Source organism: Cornus florida, unplaced genomic scaffold (assembly GCF_030987335.1).
Source record: "Cornus florida cultivar Cherokee Brave unplaced genomic scaffold, ASM3098733v1 CherokeeBrave_3.0.0_Hap2_Chr11, whole genome shotgun sequence".
In the NCBI taxonomy this organism is placed as follows: domain Eukaryota; kingdom Viridiplantae; phylum Streptophyta; class Magnoliopsida; order Cornales; family Cornaceae; genus Cornus; species Cornus florida.
In genome coordinates this window covers 68,905,334-68,924,282 of record NW_026775581.1, presented here as the reverse complement: position 1 = coordinate 68,924,282, position 18,949 = coordinate 68,905,334, and the positions used below count along the sequence as shown (strand labels likewise).

At 33.9% G+C, this 18,949-nt stretch overlaps 1 protein-coding gene across 1 annotated transcript; it reads right to left on the bottom strand.

Annotated features, from left to right (window-relative positions):
- Positions 1-274: 274 nt before the first annotated feature.
- Positions 275-5,024, bottom strand: LOC132284598 (auxin response factor 9-like). Its single transcript, XM_059786710.1, has 14 exons — positions 4,538-5,024; positions 4,317-4,432; positions 4,058-4,153; positions 3,681-3,737; positions 3,428-3,580; positions 3,236-3,320; positions 2,944-3,034; positions 2,638-2,802; positions 2,412-2,525; positions 2,254-2,326; positions 2,023-2,176; positions 1,242-1,882; positions 920-1,107; positions 275-810 (listed from the first exon to the last, which is right to left on the bottom strand). The coding sequence occupies exons 1-14, from the start codon at positions 4,578-4,580 to the stop codon at positions 672-674; spliced, it is 2,115 nt and encodes a 704-aa protein (XP_059642693.1). The 5' UTR covers positions 4,581-5,024; the 3' UTR covers positions 275-671.
- Positions 5,025-18,949: the final 13,925 nt, after the last annotated feature.

Sequence of the window (18,949 nt, the reverse complement as noted above, 5' to 3'; positions counted from 1 at the left end):
CGTCTATGTAATACAGGCATGACAATAAACATTTGGATGTATCTGTTACACGGTGCAACAAACGTAAAAAAGTTTTTCTCAGTGCACGTGGGACAAAAAACTATATGAGCCCAACTCTTGCATATCCTTTGGGATGTCTTCGTTGTGCTGGTCCAAGCCCCAAACTAATAATTTTTCTAAACTTTTCTTTCGTACTTCTTTGTTTTTGTGTAAAGAGCAGCAGTTGTCCAAAACAAGTATTACAATAGCATTGAGGCATTCAAGTACATGTAACTAAAGCAAGGCTCACAAATTTCCACTCATTACAGACTAAAGAAAGTCTAAATTTCCAAAGCACAAATACATACACAGGAAACAAAAACTACTCCAACCACAGCCACCAGAAATACCTTTTTAATATACACAGATTCTAATTCTACCCATTCACTAATTTCCTTAACACTACTACTACTAGTCTATCCGTTATTCAAACACCAGTTAATAAGCTCTCAAAACTGAGCTGCCAATCCAACTCTGTGTCCTTGCCTACTACATCCCAAGGCAAACATCCTAGATGAGATCACAACCCAATTCAAAAACCCTAATCCAACTACCCAAACCCCCTAATCCCTTCCAAAGAATAACAACAACAACAGAAAAGGAAAACAGAAGAAATGGGAAATCTTTTTTGTTCAGGTTTCAGCAGAGTCCAGGTTAACAACAATCCCATCCACGTCTGCCGAAGATGTAGGAAGTTTGCTTCCTGCACTCATTTTCTTCACATCTTGGCTTGAACAAATGAAGATTCTTCTCACCATGTTACAGAATTCCCTGTGAGAGTGCAACTTAATGACCTAGTGTACTGGGATGTTCAAAATGCTTCTCAAAGTAAAAATTGGATTAATTTGTTTTAGATGACAGATTGTGTGAGAATACTTACTGCCATGGATCATCACCCATGAGCATCCTATCCCCTTCATCGTCTGTGAAAACAATTTCCCATATATTCCGAGGCCAAAGCTGCCCTTTGATTTCGAACATATCTTCCAATTCATCTATAAGCTCGTCGTACCCCTTCAATGTGGTCAAGTCCACCGCTCGGCCCACTGCAACCCCCTGCATTTGAACCTTCTCGACATGCACACCAAACACAAACTTAGTACTTCGAAACTGTGTGAAAAGGAAATAAAGTCTCAATGAAGTAAAATTTATTGTTAAGAAAAGCAAATTTAACTTCAGCTGCCCAATTTATCATATACTACCTTAGTACAACTTCTGGTAGAGCAACTCTGTTTGCTTTGAACCTCCTTCGGTGATACCTGCAACTGTCTTTGCTTCGGTTCTCTGGAAGCCTTTGAAAGGTCAGAATTCTGGTCTGAATCAGCAGCCAGCCTTGCACTCTGTACATGTCTGTCAATGGTGCCATTGGACGCACGTCTGTCAATGGTGCCATTGGACGCATGTCTGTACACGACTGGTTGTACAGGTGCCTTCTCATCAAGAAGGGCACTCATTGAGGGAATTTTCAGATCAACACCAAACAATCTACAACTTGCAACAGTCTCGGAATTCTTCCCATCAATTGGGGCTGGTGTGGGGTCATTGCTCTGCTCTGCAGAGCGAGATGTTGTACAACCTGAAAGAACCAACCAAGCTGCAGAACTTTTCCTTTCTTCTGATTCATCCACAAAGAGATTCTGAGAAACATTTGCACAGGGCGATGATAGCCAGCTTCCCTCCAAATGTGTCCTTGATATACGGTTGCTGCTACTATTTTTAGGAGTGCCACAGATTTCTGTTTGCATAGGATGCCAAGTGAGATTATTTTCACTCATTTGCCCTTCAGGAGTAACCCTTAATAGGGTAGCATCATGAGAAGGATTCCAGACAGCTGATGCAGTTTCTATGACGCACAATGCCAGAAGATGGGGGAGAAAAATTATTTAGGGTGGAAAAAAAAGGATAAAAGAAAATTTACAGTACAATGAACATTTTACATCCTGTACAGACGTAATGAAGAATGAACTAGCAAAAGTCACTCACCATGAAGTGGGATTTCACTTGGTGGTCGGGGCCTTTTATTCTTTACAATCACTGGTTGAACTAAGCTTGCAGGGACTGACGCAACAGAAGGTTCTATCTCCCAAGGGGAAACCCACTCGGGTCTCATGATGGATGCAGGTTCGTCCCATTGAACCTAGACAAAAGATGAAAATGTCAAAATTTTGAATCTAGAATTGTAAATTTATAGGAATTAGGCAAGTCAAATGAAACCTTCAGTGATCTCCATTTGGAATCTTTCCACTGGGGGGAAATACCTTCAGCCCCAACTATTGTGCCTGAAAACCTGATCAATCAAAACAGAATGCTAATCTATATTAGTAATTCTACAGCAAATGAGTAATCTAACCTGTAAGTGGAAATTCTACAACCTTCTCTCGGGAGGATCCTCCCCCTCAAATCTCATCTTGAATCTCATGCCAATTGAAATCTCATTATTAACAGCTTCCAGATATTTGTTCAAACCGATGATGAACTGAGTCGTCCTGATGAATATTATCATAACAAATAAATGCAAACACAAGTTAAGTAATTCAATGTGGTCTCTTCAACACAAGCATCATCTCCGCTTCATTAGACAGAAGTTATGTCTCATACCTTGGCTTGTAGCAGACAACAAATAGAGTTTGGGTCGCAACGGCATGAGAGGCAGTTGCAAGCACTCCTAGGTGCATGCTCTGACTTGAAATCACTGACGATGGCATGGAGCTCTGGTGCTGAGAGACCCGTCTGACTCCAACACGTAATTCTCCATTTTCCCCCCTAGGCAACCAATTCTTATAAGCTATGGTGTACGTAAAAATTGAAATTTTATCGTAGTTGTAACTTGTAATTGACAGAGCATATGAGATTGTACATCTGAAAACATGATAAATTTAGACAAACAATAAAGAATACAATCACCTCAGAAATACAAAAGAATCCCCAGCAACTAATCTTTTAGAAGTAACAAATGTACTCCATCCTGTGGTAAGCAAATGCCTCCGTGGTTGGCCTGTTCATTCAATCAGAAAAATGACGCCTCAGGTATAAAAGAGTTTAAATTTAATCCTCAAGCAACAAAATATCTGATTCTGCAAGGAGTACTTCGTGTTTGTGGTCTTAAAATTTTGGAGAAAGAGACATGCATCATCACTTCCTAAATCATAGCTGCAGCACAAGGACTAGAAAAATAGTAAAAATTTTAAAACAGTACCTCGAAAGATATGCTTAAATCGCCATTCAAAACCATGAAGATCTTTGGCTATCAATTCCTGAGTAGGTATCGGTTGAGTCATATCCTGAACAAAGAATTACATGTTCCGAACAAAGACTCAATCAATAAAATGGACATATTGTAATCAAGTTTAAAATTGTCAACACCCGTCCATCAAGACAGACAAATTACCAGCTGAGGGAGGCATTCATTAGCATGCTTCCTGAGGACGGAAAACCCACCATGGGTGCTTGTATCGGAGGCAGTCAAAACCTTGTAGAATGAGTGAACCTTCGGTCTTGGAGGTTCAGGATGACATGAATCAGGACTTGTTGGTTCAGATTGCTACATATATAGTTTCACATGATTAAAAATTAAACAAAATAAAATTAAGATTGCTGGGCAATAGATGTGAAAACGAGAAAGATAATCAATGAATTCATACATCTGACTCAGGCAATAATGTAATTTGAGCATAAACTTCATCAGTGTCTTGTTCAGCCTACAAACAGAAGAACATCGTGATAAGAAACTCTTGCAACATCAATCACTCCATAATTCTACAATATAATCTCATCATAAATACTGGTAACTACTGATGGAAAATAAAAAATAAAAGAAAATTAATCTTAACAATTATCACAATTCAATTTTATGAGATTGTCATAAATTAGGGATTTAGGACCAAAAAATTACCTAAAAGGGAGCCTAAAAGGAACATTTAGCCAAACAAACAAAACCCATAAAAAAAATATACAATTTCTTGAACTTTCTTAGCTACCAAATGGAAACTAAATCAGGAAATGACTAAGTAGAGCATACCAGAAGCAGAATGTTCACAACACGACAAAGGATCTTGGAGGGAAGATTGAACAGTGGAATCCTCTGACCCAGTTCCTGATTTGTTGATGCCTCTAACTACAGTGCCCCAAAAGAAGTAAAATTTCAAACCCAAAACTATAATTTAAAAAATAATAATAATAAAAATAAAAGAAAAAGAAAAAGAAAAAAAGATCACCATTTATAGAAGGTGTGATTATCATAAAAGAGCGATCTAAATTTGGAGAAACAGTCAACTTACTTGTTCCATGTGACCTTGTGGAAAATACAAAACTTTCTCTCCATTCCTTGGCATGTCCACCAATGGACCAGCACATGCCTTCCATAGCTCCATATACAGATCATCCCCTCCATTACCTGTTTCTCAGCAAACCCACGTCACAAATTCCATAAAACAGCTAAAAAAAACATGTAAATCATAACAAAAATGGAGTGAAATTAAATGGGTCACTTTGTGTTGACCTGATAAATTAGACTGCGAAATTGACCCTTGGTTCAGCATCATTAAAGCACACGTTGAATTTGAAAGAAACACAACCTTTAAATCATCAATCAAAGCTCAGATTCCTCTTTCAGCACACCAATTTCACCGCATTTATATACATAAACTTGCATATTCACAATGATATTAATGATACAAACAATGAATATCCACCCAATTAACCGTTGAAACGATTCACAAGAAAAAAAAAAAAAAAAAAAAAAAAACCTCCGGACTCTTCAATTTCACACCAACGGAATCGGAAACCGCGAAACCGCTACGCAAGCGTTACAATACCCACTTCAAGGTCGGAAAACCAGTCTTTTGCCTCCCACTCTCTCTCTCTCTAAACACGCAATGAGTCCCTCCCACTCTCTCTCTCTTGTTTCTCTCTCTAAAGTCCGGGAAATGAGAGAACGCCGTTACAGAATCCCGAAAACAGCTCCCTTTTTAACTATGGTCTCTCTCTACTTGTCTCCTTTCTCTGTAGTATAGTGTGCAGTCCCATAACACTTACCTAATTAACCATGGTTAAATTTCTTAACCAGAGATAGATGGTTTGTGCTGACGGCGTCTCGAAGGAAAAGGTTGTGATGGAACGGGCGTCACCTAACGATGGACGGAATTTTTTCCCAGGAAATAGGAGTCTGAATTTCGAAAATTAATATTATATATTATAGGTGTTTATTTTTTTTCTCCAAAGATGAAGCATATATTGATAAAAAAAAGTATTTATTGAAAAGGGCCTTGTGGATATCTTAAAGCACCACATAATTTATAGTCCCTTACAAAATCATATTTTGATCCGAATTCGATCATAATGTAATTTGATTAGCCGAATATAAATTAGATAAAAAAATTTAATAATGAATTTGATAATGATCTTAATCCAACATTTTAACAAATTGACTATAAATTATAGTAATTCGATTATATATATATATATATATATATATATATATATATATATATTAGTTATTTACTATTAAATTTATATATATTAATTATTTATCATTAAATTCATTTAGTTTCATATGCCAAAAAAAAATTCAATTATGCTAATGTTTCACCCGTCAAACTTTATACATGTTAGTATATAATTTTAATCTGATTCTAAATTTTATTCGAATTCGAACTAATTATGATATAAATTGAAACATTTAATATAATAATTCATCCAATTCAAAAAAAAATTACAAATTAAACAAATTAAATATAAATTTAGTCGAGTCGATTCGAATGGAATCCATTGACATCTCCTTACAATCCCTCCTTAAAATCTTTCCTTGTGAAGTAAAAGGTCTTTACCATTAAATTATTCTTTAAATTTTAAAAAGTTACTAATATTTATTGGGAGCAAAGAGTGACGGACGGCGTCTTGATTGGGGCAAATTGCCGTTACCGTTAGTTGCCGTCCCATTGGTTGTCTGCTCCGCGGCAGGCAACAGGTTGGCTCGAGTAAACCCGGCAGAGAATTTTCCTTTTTAAAATTTTTCTTCTTGTTGGTTTTTTAAGTCTATTTTTGTGGAATTTTATGGTGTTTTTTTTATGGCCAAAGTTGACGTCGTAATTGCGAAGACTGCCACTGTAGTATGGTGGGTTCCACATGACAGGACGTGTTTGGATCTTTATTGGTTACATTTTTTTCGTTTTTTTCGTTTTTTCCATTTTCTTCTGTCATGCCCACTGTCACATTCAATTTCTTAAAATTGTTTCTCGTTATTTTTCTTTTAGTTTTGATTTGGATTTCTTAACAAACCTTAAATTAATGTTATTTGAGCTTAACTTAATTTAGTAAAAATAAATAAAAATACAAACAAATTAATATCTTACGAACTCAATTTAAAGTATTTACGCTTATTTGACTATTGCATAAATTTCGTTTCATCATGTTCTCAGTTAAATTATTATTTTATTATATTTTTAAAATACACGACTGTAATGGCCATTCAACCTATATTTCACAGCTCCCTCTCTTCCTTCTACTCACCCTCCACTCTATTCTTCTCTTTTCTCTTCACGGTGTCTTTCTTTCTCACTATACTCCCTTCTTCGACCTCTCTCTCTCTCTCTCTTCCTAATATCATTGATGAATGTTAAGACTCCGCACTACATGCAACACGTATTACATTGGGAATCCAACACATATTACATTTATTATATAAAAATATATACTCACTTTGTCCCAAAAATAATATCACGTTAGTAATACATAAAAACATTACTTTAAGAATACAATGCTCACTTGAAGTAATAATGTTACATTCTTGGTGTAATGGTGTATTATAAAGATAAAGGACTATATTATTTTTTTTATTTGAAAGTTGAAGCAAACTTGCACACACCCGTAATACTACTTCTAACAAAGATCAAACATTAAGTCCATTTGTTGGAACACTGCAGAGATTCAATCCAAAAGTGCAGCTTTCATATTGCACAACTCTAATTGTCCCCATTGTATTTTACTCGATTGTCAAACCTCCAAGACTGCTTAACTTTATCTGCAACTAAAATCATTGTAACACGTTAAAACTCTTGTGTTTGTGAATTTCCTTCGAATAAACACCAAACTTTCCAACAAAAACCTTTAATTTTGATACCACTTTGTTGTGGGCAACAAAAGTGCAGGAACATGGAGATTTAATCAAGAATAATTTAAACAAATAAAAAGTATTTTTTCATATTCATATCAAATTTTAATCAAAATTTATTAATTTAAAAAGTATTCTCTAAGTAATAAAATCTCCTTAAAGTTTATTTTTTTATAATTTTTTCTAATATTTTTTTTTAGATAAAAATGTAACTGGATAGAAATTTGACACACATACGTAACATCATTGGAGGGTGATAATACAAAAGGGCGAGATGGTGATGATACAAAACCACGTGTAAGGTGAGTCACTGTCTGTTTTATCCACGGACTATAAAATCAGTTGATGTTGGCCGGGCAACATTCTGAAGGGCAAGCCCGTGAGAAAACGCTGTCGTATCACGTTGTGCAGCTCAGATCTCAGTACAAGTCGACTGACACAATAATGATGACACGTCCACATCGACAATGTATATATAAATTTGTATGGATAGCCATCCATTGCCATGTCCTTAACTGACAGGGTTGGACACTCGGGTACCTGCCCAATTCAGGTAAGTAAAGGGACTGGTCCTTCCGTTCACATACCTAACCTAACCTAGATCAATGTGTCTCACACTGATTCATTTCATTTTTTTTATTTTTTTCATTTCATTATTCATATGCACCAAACTTAGCTCATTGGATTTCCTAGATCAACTTCTTCATCTAACCAAAAAAAAAAAATTTCCCGGGTAAATTGAAAAAACAAACTCTTCACGTGTCGTGATAAAACTATGTGTATTGGATATTCACCAAATTCTACAATATTCTTTTCTTAATTTGTAAGAATATTTTTAACACACGAGAATTACTTCAATGATTTTTATTTTGAAATTACTGCATTAAAATTACAAGTTTAAATTCTAATTTAAGCAATCCAAAATTTACCTACCCACCGGTCACAAGTTTAAAGGAGGTCTGTTGAGTATAGGGAAACAAGTTAGATTGAGTAAAATGTGGAATCGATGCATACCTCAGAGTATTTTAGGTTTCTTTAGGAAGAACAAGAGTGGATTTGTTTGATTTCTAATCTTATTTGAGTCGACGAATGTGGAATTTTGCGTCTCCTACACATTTAACAATTCTGCCTCGTTAAATATGAGATTAAGTGTAAATAATTTATTAGTATTACGTTTATGTGGTAAAAAACCTAAAGGGGACAAAGCTTCAGACAACTGGATTAACCTAAGAAAAAAAAAAAAACCTCTCGTCCTCTATAAACGTACATGTATCTTCCACACCCAACATTTCACAGGGATGAATGACAAAACCTAACAACTTATATGCACTCTCTCTCTCTCTCTTTCAAGCCTCACCTCCCTCACTTAACAACTTCATGTTCCCATGGGTTAACTAAAAAACTCACCAAAATAAAGTTATTTAAATACTAACTGCTGACAGAAATCAGAAATCGTCATAGTAGAGAGGTTGATGATTTAATTTATCCATTAATTAACATAATGATCATATTAATAACAATTGATTAATACAACCACAACAATCCCAGAATACACTACATTTTTTCTTATCTTTTTTCGATGAATAACATACTATATTCTTTAGTTAACGAGCTTGTCAAAGTGATCATATATAATCTATATTTACTGGATAAACACTTTTTAGTTTTTAAAACAAAAATATTAAATTGGCTAACCAATAAACATTTATAGGATAACATTATGCTGACTCGTACAACTCGAATCATTTATCTTTTCTTTGAGAGAAAAAGGGTTATATGAGGTGAGTTTACGCGATTTTCACGTATTTTCTTTATAGCATCATTCCATTTCTTAATAATTACCTTTAATATTATGGATAAGCATTCTACAAGTAGGTGTTAAATCCTTTTTAGACTTTATAATAGAAAGATTTGTTAAACTATTTCTTTATTTAGTGAAAAAATGGCATCGGAATCAATGAAAGAACATATTTACTTTATTATAACTAATTAATAATAATTTGAAAATAGTAACAAAATTACTTAATTACCTTAAAAAAAAAAGTGTAACAAAATTACTTCTTTTAAAATTGATCTGTGACATTATCCTATACATACATAATAGGATCAATCACCAAATATGTGTTGCATCAAAATTGACATGTTGAAGTAAGGAAATGAATGGGCTGGTCCAAACCTCAGGTCCCAAGACAAGAACTCTTTAAATCAATCTACAGAGTCTCCATAGAACATGTCATTGGCTCCCCCACCAGCCCCCTGAAACAGGGGATGCTTCTACCCTTTAAGCCCACATAATAATACATGTCTGAATAGAAATAGTATGGACGGGATTTTTTTCGTGTCGGATATCGCATTCAATGTCTCACAGCACATACATGTATGATCGTGTAAACGGGTCTGTATTGTGAACCATTCAATACAGTACTACATGGGATCCGGGAGTTTTAAAGAGAGAGAGTAGTATCGGTAGGACTAATGATTTTGAATGCACACCCCCATGTGGAGACCAATTTGGCTGGTGCTGCCTGGCTGCCTTGCCCAGCACCAAAAATGAAGGACCCCATAAATTGAAGTTGAGCCACTCTCCTTAATTCCTATCTACCCACCTAGTTTGTGGTATTGCTAATGTGGGGTACCCCTATTAATATATATACTAGTACTAATAATACTCCATAAACAAAAGCAATTAAAGATTAGTTAATGTGAGGTGATCGAGTACCATATAACCATTAAAGAAACTCAAGGACTGTGGGTTGGAGTCCATGTGAAGACAGTCATGGGCTAAAAGGAAATTTATAAGTTGCTAGTGGAGTCTACCCTAGCTTTCGTGTTGTCAATTGCTTCCTATTAATCAAATATTATTAGTTTAGAGCAATGTAAATGAATGTTGACTAATACAAAACAAACAAAATACACAATTCGATCCTAGTGTTAGTTGTTTATTGATTTGGTTTTCATCTATTAAATTAATTTCGGACTTACGTTTTGTTTGGCAGAAAAGAAGAAAATTAGATGAAAATGAGAGAAGAAATATTATTAAAGGATTTAATTATTAAAGTTACACCATCTCTAATAACTTAAATCTTTAAAATAAATGGTTATTAACATGATATTAGAGTCAAAAATTTCAAGTTCAAACCTCACTGTCATCCTAAATAAAAAATTAAAAAATACGGGTTGGACCAAAAGAAAGCCTTTTGCTTCTTTGAATAAAAAAGAAGAGAATGAGATATTACTTATTTTGTTTGTCAAGATAAAATATAAGAAAAAATTTAGGAAAAATTTGTAATTTAAAAACTTTTATAATAATACTTTTGTCTTTTTTTTTTACATCTTCCCTTCATATTCATAGAGATAAAAATTTATAAAGAATGATTATTCATTTATTCTTTTTTTTCCTTTTTCTTTCACCGTCTTCTTTATACCAAACGAGGAAAGTATGATTCTTCCATTTTATTTTTTCTCCACCTATTTTTCTTCATTTTTATCAAACAAAGCACTAAATTCTCTGTTTAAATCGAAAATTCTACTGAACATGAATTCAACGAATCACAAAAATGTCATGTCAATCACTTATCAAGACAGGTCATTTTGTACTTTATATTTCACCACTTTAATTGATAAAATTTATACTATTGTAGCGGCGACATTTTACCATTAAAGTAATTAAATTTTAAAGTGTATAATTAGTAGGCCTATTATATTTAATTCGTTAATAGCTATTAAATATAAGAAAATGGAATCTTTACTTTCTTATTTAATCATTAAATGACTAATCAAATTTAGTAGGCGTAACAATTCTGTCTAACTCATCGGTGTAAATATCATTACTTAATTTTAAAATAAGTATGATGAAATTGCATCAAAATACAATCAAGAAAAGACACAAATACTATGTGAAAGTTTTCACTCTCGAATGTAGCAACACTATTAAGTCATTCAATACGAGTTAGGATATAAGTCGCATAATTCTCTTACATACAAGGGTGCTACTTTCGCGTCAACACTCGAATTAGTGTTACAAGGACAAATCCTCCCCTAATTCGCATTTTAATCTTTCAAATCTTCAAACTCAATTTGCAAATTATCAAGTTCACAATGATTTCTTATGTCTTTTTTTTCTTAGTTGATTTCTTATTTCTTAAATAATAGACAACCGCATATAACATTTATTATACATAAAGAACTAAAATACCTATTTAGTTTTAAAAAACTTACTATTTTAAAATCTTTATATAATTCTTTCATGTAAAAAACAATTTTCACTAAATCTTTAAGAACTTAAACTAAATATATCAATTTAGTGGCTTGTATTTCTTTTAAAATAGAAAATATAATACAAATTTCTGTATTTAAAGTTATTATTAATATTATGGATCTCATAACAGTTCAAAATCATTTCCTCATGCTTATGAAATTAAAATTTCATTATTGCATTATGTACAAATATTGAAAGTATTTTATACAAACACGTAATTCTCCAAGTTCTCCATCTTTGGATGGTAGCAAAATATTATGTACTTGCACAATTTTATATATAGTGCAAGCTCTTTGTTATTCTGCTTCACTTTTTTATATTATTATTTTTTAATAGTGATGATGAACTCTCCATATTCAGCAAATCAATTCCCAAACTTTAAAAATAGCTTTTTGAGAGATGTTAAATGTTGATGGACTCTCCGTATTCAGTGAACTTGAACAATGAGTTAAAATTCAGCTTGTGCAGATCAAATCAATTTCCAAACTTTAAAAATAACTTCTTGAGATGTTAAATGTTAAAAATGTGTTTGTGAGTTAATAAAAATAAAAGTTTTCACTTTTCCCTTTCTCATACATTCATTACATGATATAATCATGAATCCTCTTTTCTTTACTTGCGAGGGCAGGAGTGAAAATGTAACGGTCCTGATTTTTCAAGCCTGTACGTCCTGTGATAAACTGAAATTTGACCTAATAACGGATTTAAAATGTGGGAGTGAAAATAGAAATAAGGTCTCTAGAGATATATAACATCCTTAGGATGCCAAAGTGACCTTTTATAAGGCCACGGAACCCCACGAGAATCGACGCGGAATAAAAGATCAGAAAAAAATTAAAAGAAGCCCCCAAGAGAAAAATAGTCTTTTTACATAGAGCAGCGTATCTGAAAATGTACATCATTCCCAAGACACATCCGTGACTTTCCATGAAGTCACGGAACTCATAAGAAAGTATAGCGGAAACAATTTAAAAAAAAAAAAAAAAAAAAAAAAAAAAAGAAGAAGAAAGAAAACCGAACAAGTTTAGCCCTAAAGGCAAAATAGTAATTTTCAGCAAGATATGGGTGCTACCGAGCTCACCATTGTAAAGACAGCAAAAAATTAATAAAGTTAGACTCAAGAATCACTTGATTCGGAGTCCCAATGGAAGAGAAAAGTCAAAACAAAGTTTTGACGTCGCCGCGGCCGTGAATAGTATTTTAATAGTAATAAATAGTGACCTGGGCAAAATGCTGAAATCGTGTGCCGTTTTGAGACACTAAATGACGTTTTTTAGAAAAATACAAAGAAGAAACCCCCCTCAAAATAATTTTTCCAAGCTGACCATATCAAAAGAAAATTTTATTTTTGACGTGAATTTTCCAAAATGCCCTTATAACAGACTTTTTCAAAAAATGCATGTGCACACAGAAAATTAGATTTGACGCGGGGTTTTCGAGACCGAGACGACATTTTTTGAAAAAATGTTGTGAAAAAAACCCCCTAAAATCACATTTTTTATGTGATCATGTCAAGACCGGAATTTATTTTTCAAAAGAAATTCCCAAAATGCCCCAATATCAGATTAGGTCAAAAAAAAACAAAAAAACTTTGCACCAAGTATTCATTTGACCCTAAATGGTATTGTGTGCTAAAACAATCATGCACGCAAACGTATTTAGTGATTTTAAGCGCGCAGGAATGATCCGCGGCTCCTGAAAATGCCTGATGCAAAATACGACCTATCCGAACCTCAAAATGCAAAGAAAATGCCTTAAATGAAACACTTGAGACCAACAAGCATCCATTTCCTACAAATGTGATATTTTGTGCAAGGTGAGCATTCACGCAAACGTAATATACATATTTACACGCGTTTCAATGCCCTACGGCCACAATGGTCGTTAAATACAGAATATCGCCTATTAAACCTCAAATTTTGCTTAAAATGGCTTTTAGAAAAGAAATTTGAAACTAAAAATTATCAAATGGTTTTAAAGGACCGTTTGACCCTTGTCCACACTTCATACATAAATGAAGAGACTCTAAAGTCCACTTCCCACCACCCATGCAAATGTAGTGAAGGTAAGACATGCCATTTTTTTATTTTTCAATAAAGTCACTTAGAAATAAAAGTACTTAGAATACAAATATAATGTCCTTGGCCTATGGCCTCATTACATACATGTCAAAAACAATCCAAATGGCGCACTTAGGTGTTCATTACATATTTAGAACCAAATATACAAGTTTTGACATTTTGAATCAAAAATAACATTTCATGCTAACATTTTCATGAAATAGATACTTTAAGTCTACAAGACATCCCAAAGCAAATGTAAAGCCCCAAATCTTGAATCATGTACTTGAAAAATATTCCTACTACGTGGGTAAGTAACATAAAGCTACTCGTAGGAGATGAGTATGCATAGATCTAGCATTTTACAAACTTATTAAGTTGCTATAAATTAATTCATACGGTCATGCCACCTAACGTCTATGTCAAAGGTGAGACTCAGGGAGCATCCTAAGCTACCTTAGAGCATTTCTAGCACAAACCACATCATTCATGCAATTTAACAACATAGAAGCATATAGTGTAACGCAATAAGACATAGGTATTCAAAGTTATCAACTTGTAACCTAAAATGCGCAAACAACCAAAGCAATTCATGCCATCTAACGTCTATGTTCCAAATGAGTTTAAGGAATCATCGTAAGCTACATTAAACAATTAATACCTAAATTACAATATCAATACAATTTTAACTAACATTAGAACTTATAATATAACGCATCAAGGCACAGATTATCAAAGTTAACAACTTGAAATCTAAACTACGGAAACAACAAGTTATGACAATTTAGTGCTATTAACTTGTATTGAAAAGCAAGGCACGCAAGTATACTAAGCACATGTATACTACACCTAATTGAAATGTCAAACACAACATCACAAGTTATAAATAATCCATATTAAACAACTTGAAATTGAATGCGAAATCAAGTAGTTACGGAAAGATAAGGATATACGGTCTCAATGACAAAGCAAGTGATCTCGGGTTACTAGTCCTCAAGGTGCTACCTAGTGCGCATAGGGATGGCAACGGGGCAGGATGGGGCGGGGATTCCATTCCCCATCCCCATCCCCATCCCCATCCCCGATGCATTTTTTATTCCCCATCCCCGCTTAAAATTTTGCCAAAATCCCATACCCGCCCCCGCCCCCGATACCTTATCCCCGTCCCTGCCCCGCCCCGTCCCCGGCCCCGGCCTCATAATTTTTTTTATTAAAAAAAATACATTTTTTCTTATTTTCATATATATAATAAATCTAATTTAGTAATAAATTATTATATGTAAGGGTATATTAGTAACTTCACACTTAATCGGGGCGGGGCGGGGCGGGGCGGGTTTATCCCATCCCCGCCCCCGGCTGGGATTCATAATTTGCCCCCATCCCCATCCCCGTTTAGCTAAAAGGATCCTTATCCCCGCTATAAACAGAGCGAAGTGGGGCGGGGCGGGGCGAGGCCCCGGCAGGGATAGGGAATTTGCCTTCCCTAAGTGCGCACTAAACCCGAAATAAAACCTTATATTGGTATTTTTGGGTTACTAGCCCACAGGGAACCACCCTGTAATAGTTATGATTATATATATATATATATATATTAAAGTTATAAGATAATTCTTTTATTTCAAAAAGTAAGTGAGCCCCACCAATATATTAAACATCACAAAAGGCCATAAGGCCATTATACAGACTTATTGGTTCTCTCTCTCTGCTGCATCACTCTTCCTCTCGGCAGTTTCCTCCTCTTTTTTTTCTTTTTTTTTTTTTTTTTTTTTTTTTGCAATTTTAAGGCTTGATCTAACTTTACTCCTTTGGAATTTGGTAGTACTTTGTGAAGCAAAGTCGAAAAGCTCGTCGAGGCCTTCAAATTGATAGGAGCCAAACATCATTTGGCTAAGCCTAGGGAATCTGAAATTAGGGCTTAGATTTGGGGATTTGGGGGGTTTTCACTTCTATTGAGGTAGGGGTGTTCTAATCTACAACTTCTTGGGTCTTTTGTGAATTTTTCCCTTAAATTTGATCCTAAACATGCTAATTTTGAGTCCCTAGTTTGTGGTTGTTGTAAGTATGATTAATCAAAGTGATAAATGAGTTCCATGTGTTATTTGAATTCATATATATGACTATTTTCATTACGGTGAATGAGCATACTTAGTGTTGACACATTGTATACCCTATGATTATTTATTTATTGCTTTGAAAAATTGATGCTATGGTTATAAATAAACAAAATAAATGAATGTTTAGAAATTCTTATTAAATTGTGATGATGATGTAAATGGAATCTGTGAAAGCCTATAGTTGAATTGATGATTAGAAGCATAAAGTATTGATGCATCCATCAGGAAAAGAAAATGGGAAATTGTTTTCAAAACAAAAGAAATAAAATTTTGGGAAAGTATTTCTAAAAGTGTTTGCGAAAACCGGACGCCTAGGAGGCGCCTAGTGGTCCGTGTTGTTAGTGTAGTCTAGAAGGGAGTATGGTTCAGTTAACTAGGCCGGATGTGACGCCTTAGAGGTGCCTTGTGATCGTGGATAGTTAGTCAACCCTCTATTTGTGACGTCTTGGAGGTGTCTTGGGTCGGATTACATTAACGGTTTAGAAGTTGAAAAGGAATTGTTTCGGAAATGGGGAGTGGCATTTGCATAACATTGCACGTCATGGCATTTTAGTAAATCTGTGATTGGTTGACATTTACTACATATTTGTTGTTGTGGTTGAGAATATGTATTTCCCGTGGTATGACCCCGTTTCTTTTTACCTCTTTCTTATGTGGATTCACGAGGTCATAAGAAGTGTGTCTTAGATATTTCCTACTGAGCTTATGCTCACCCCATTTTTTTTAAACATTTTTCAGGACACGAAAAAGAGGTGACGGACGACGATCCACCACAGGTTTAGATGAGCTTAGAGACTCATTTTATTTTGCTATCTTTTGTATTAGAATTCTAATATTTTGTAAATGTAATCTAACTAATTTGAGAAACTTTAGTTTAATTGGTACAATGTTGTAAGTTATGAACTTTTAAATTCTAGTTACGTTTTATAGACTGTAACTTGATGTAACTAAGGTATGTTTCTTGTTTAGATGAAATGGTGGAAGGGGATTTTTGATACGTATGCAATTATTTTGGGAATGCGATATAATGAATGTATTGTGCATTGGGACTGGATAGGTTATTTTTAAGGCCCAGTGAGGCTATTGCATATTTTTTTGTATTTCAACATGTTGTAGAGGGACTTTTTCTGCGGAGGTCATGCCGAAATTTTATATATTTTATTATTATTATTTTGGTATCTTTTTAAGTCGTTACACACCCAGTACGCACTATATGTTGTAGGGGGAGCTCTCATCCCCCGTGCTAGAGCCATGCCCTAGCCGTAACATTTTCAATGTCCATGTAAGTTTTCACAAAATCAACAAGTTGTGCATCAAGGTGTAATACATATACATAATATATTAGTCAACTACCATGCACAAACAAGTCAAGTAAAACACACAATATTCGTCATATGTCTTCAAACAACAATGACATAGGACATGTCAAATATATAATGTATATATAAGTAAGTTAAACTATAACTTCTACTCATGTAATACTATAATGTAATCATATAACAAGTTCCAAATTTACAAGTTAACCATGAAAACAACTTCAATACCTAACTACTTTAATGGAAACATATAATTGAATTTAATTAAATTAAATAACTAAATTCTCAAGATTACATATATAATAATTCCAAATGTTAAAACTAATACAAGTCAAAGATCATGGCAAGACCTAGTTTAATAATACTTTATAAGTTATTTCTACCTAACCACAACTAGGTAAATTAAACTTCATACAAGAAAATAATTAAATAAAGTTCTCCACGCTCATTCAAATATTCTCATTTTCATATATGTTAATGAACATATTAAGGCCTAATTTAATATCACATTGTAAGTTCATTCCAAATTAGGTACAATCATGTGAATTAAATTTTATACAAAGAAAATAATTAAATAAAAGTCTCAAAACCTCTTCAATTAATCTCAAATTAATGTATATGATAGAACATGCCAAGCTCATCAACAATATATGAAGTTAAAAATTCAATTAAGTGAATAGAACACTTAAAATAAAATTAATTAACCTAATTAATTAATTTTTGCTAGATTTTAAAATAACTCCAAATATTCTCAAATTCACATATGTTAAAGAACATACTAAGGCCTAATTTAATATTACATTACAAGTTGATTCCATGCTAGCTACACCCATGTGAATTAAATTTTCAAACAAGTGAAAGATTAAATAAAAGTTGCAATACTTATTCAAATCCTCCCAATTTAATATATGTTAATGAACATATCAATACTTAATTTAATAGCATGCCACAATTTAATTCCAAGCTATATACAATCATGAGAATTAAATTTTATACAAAGAAAATAATTAAATTAAATTCTAGATTAATTACAAAGGTATGTATACATATTGTATAAGCTTATTAAATAATCAATACAACAATTATGTAAATCTAAGACATACCCTATCTCACTTTGAGATGAAATCTCAAATCCCTATCAGAAGGAAATCGCTTCGAATCCAACGATACTTCTAGGTTATGTTGGGGACTACGAGGGAAGCAACTTTAACTCTTGGGGCACCATGAAAATCTAAATCGGAACTCAAAAATGGTCAGAATCGGCTTCTAATAAGGGGGAAAAGATCGCCTCACCAAGACCTATGATAAACACTAAGGTACTACGGCATTTTACAAAGGGAAGAAGGTTAATTTGAGAGAAGAAGGGTGGCATCCCCCTTGGGCTGCCATGGCTTATCTGCAGCAGTGTGAGAAGAAGATGATGAAATGTTTTTAATTTTTATAACCCCCTATTTATAGTAAAACCCTAAAAGTGCCCCCAAAGGGCCCCACCGAGTTCAGAAAAGTGAAATTTGTGTAGACGCCTCAAACGGTAAAACACCATGAATGAAAAAGAACCAAAATGAAAAAAAAAAAAAAAAAAAAATGAATAACGAAAGAAACGGCGTCAAAAACTGAGTCCTGTGCAGAAAGATATGCCCTGAACAAGTTCGGCGACAACCGGGGTCGAAAACCCTAAAACTGGGAAAAATGATTGTGAGGAAATTCTAAGAGTACACGATTCGACGGAAAGTGAAAATGAATCCCGTACGAGGATCCAGGATCAAAACGAGGCATTTTGCAATAACTTTCGTTAATTGCACAATGACACCTACAAAAAGGGATAACTGCAAAACTGCCCAGAATGAAAATATATTCCAAAAGATATTTTCTTAAAAACCCCCAATCGAAATATCCCCAAAAGATATTTATGAAAAATACCCCAAAAAAATCAATATTTCTGAAGAATCCTTTCATCAACGCCCTTACGGGAGAAAGAAACAACCGACGAGCTTTTCTCCAAAAGTAAAGTTACGTGTTTCGAGAAAATCAACTGACATGAAAACTCGTGAAGT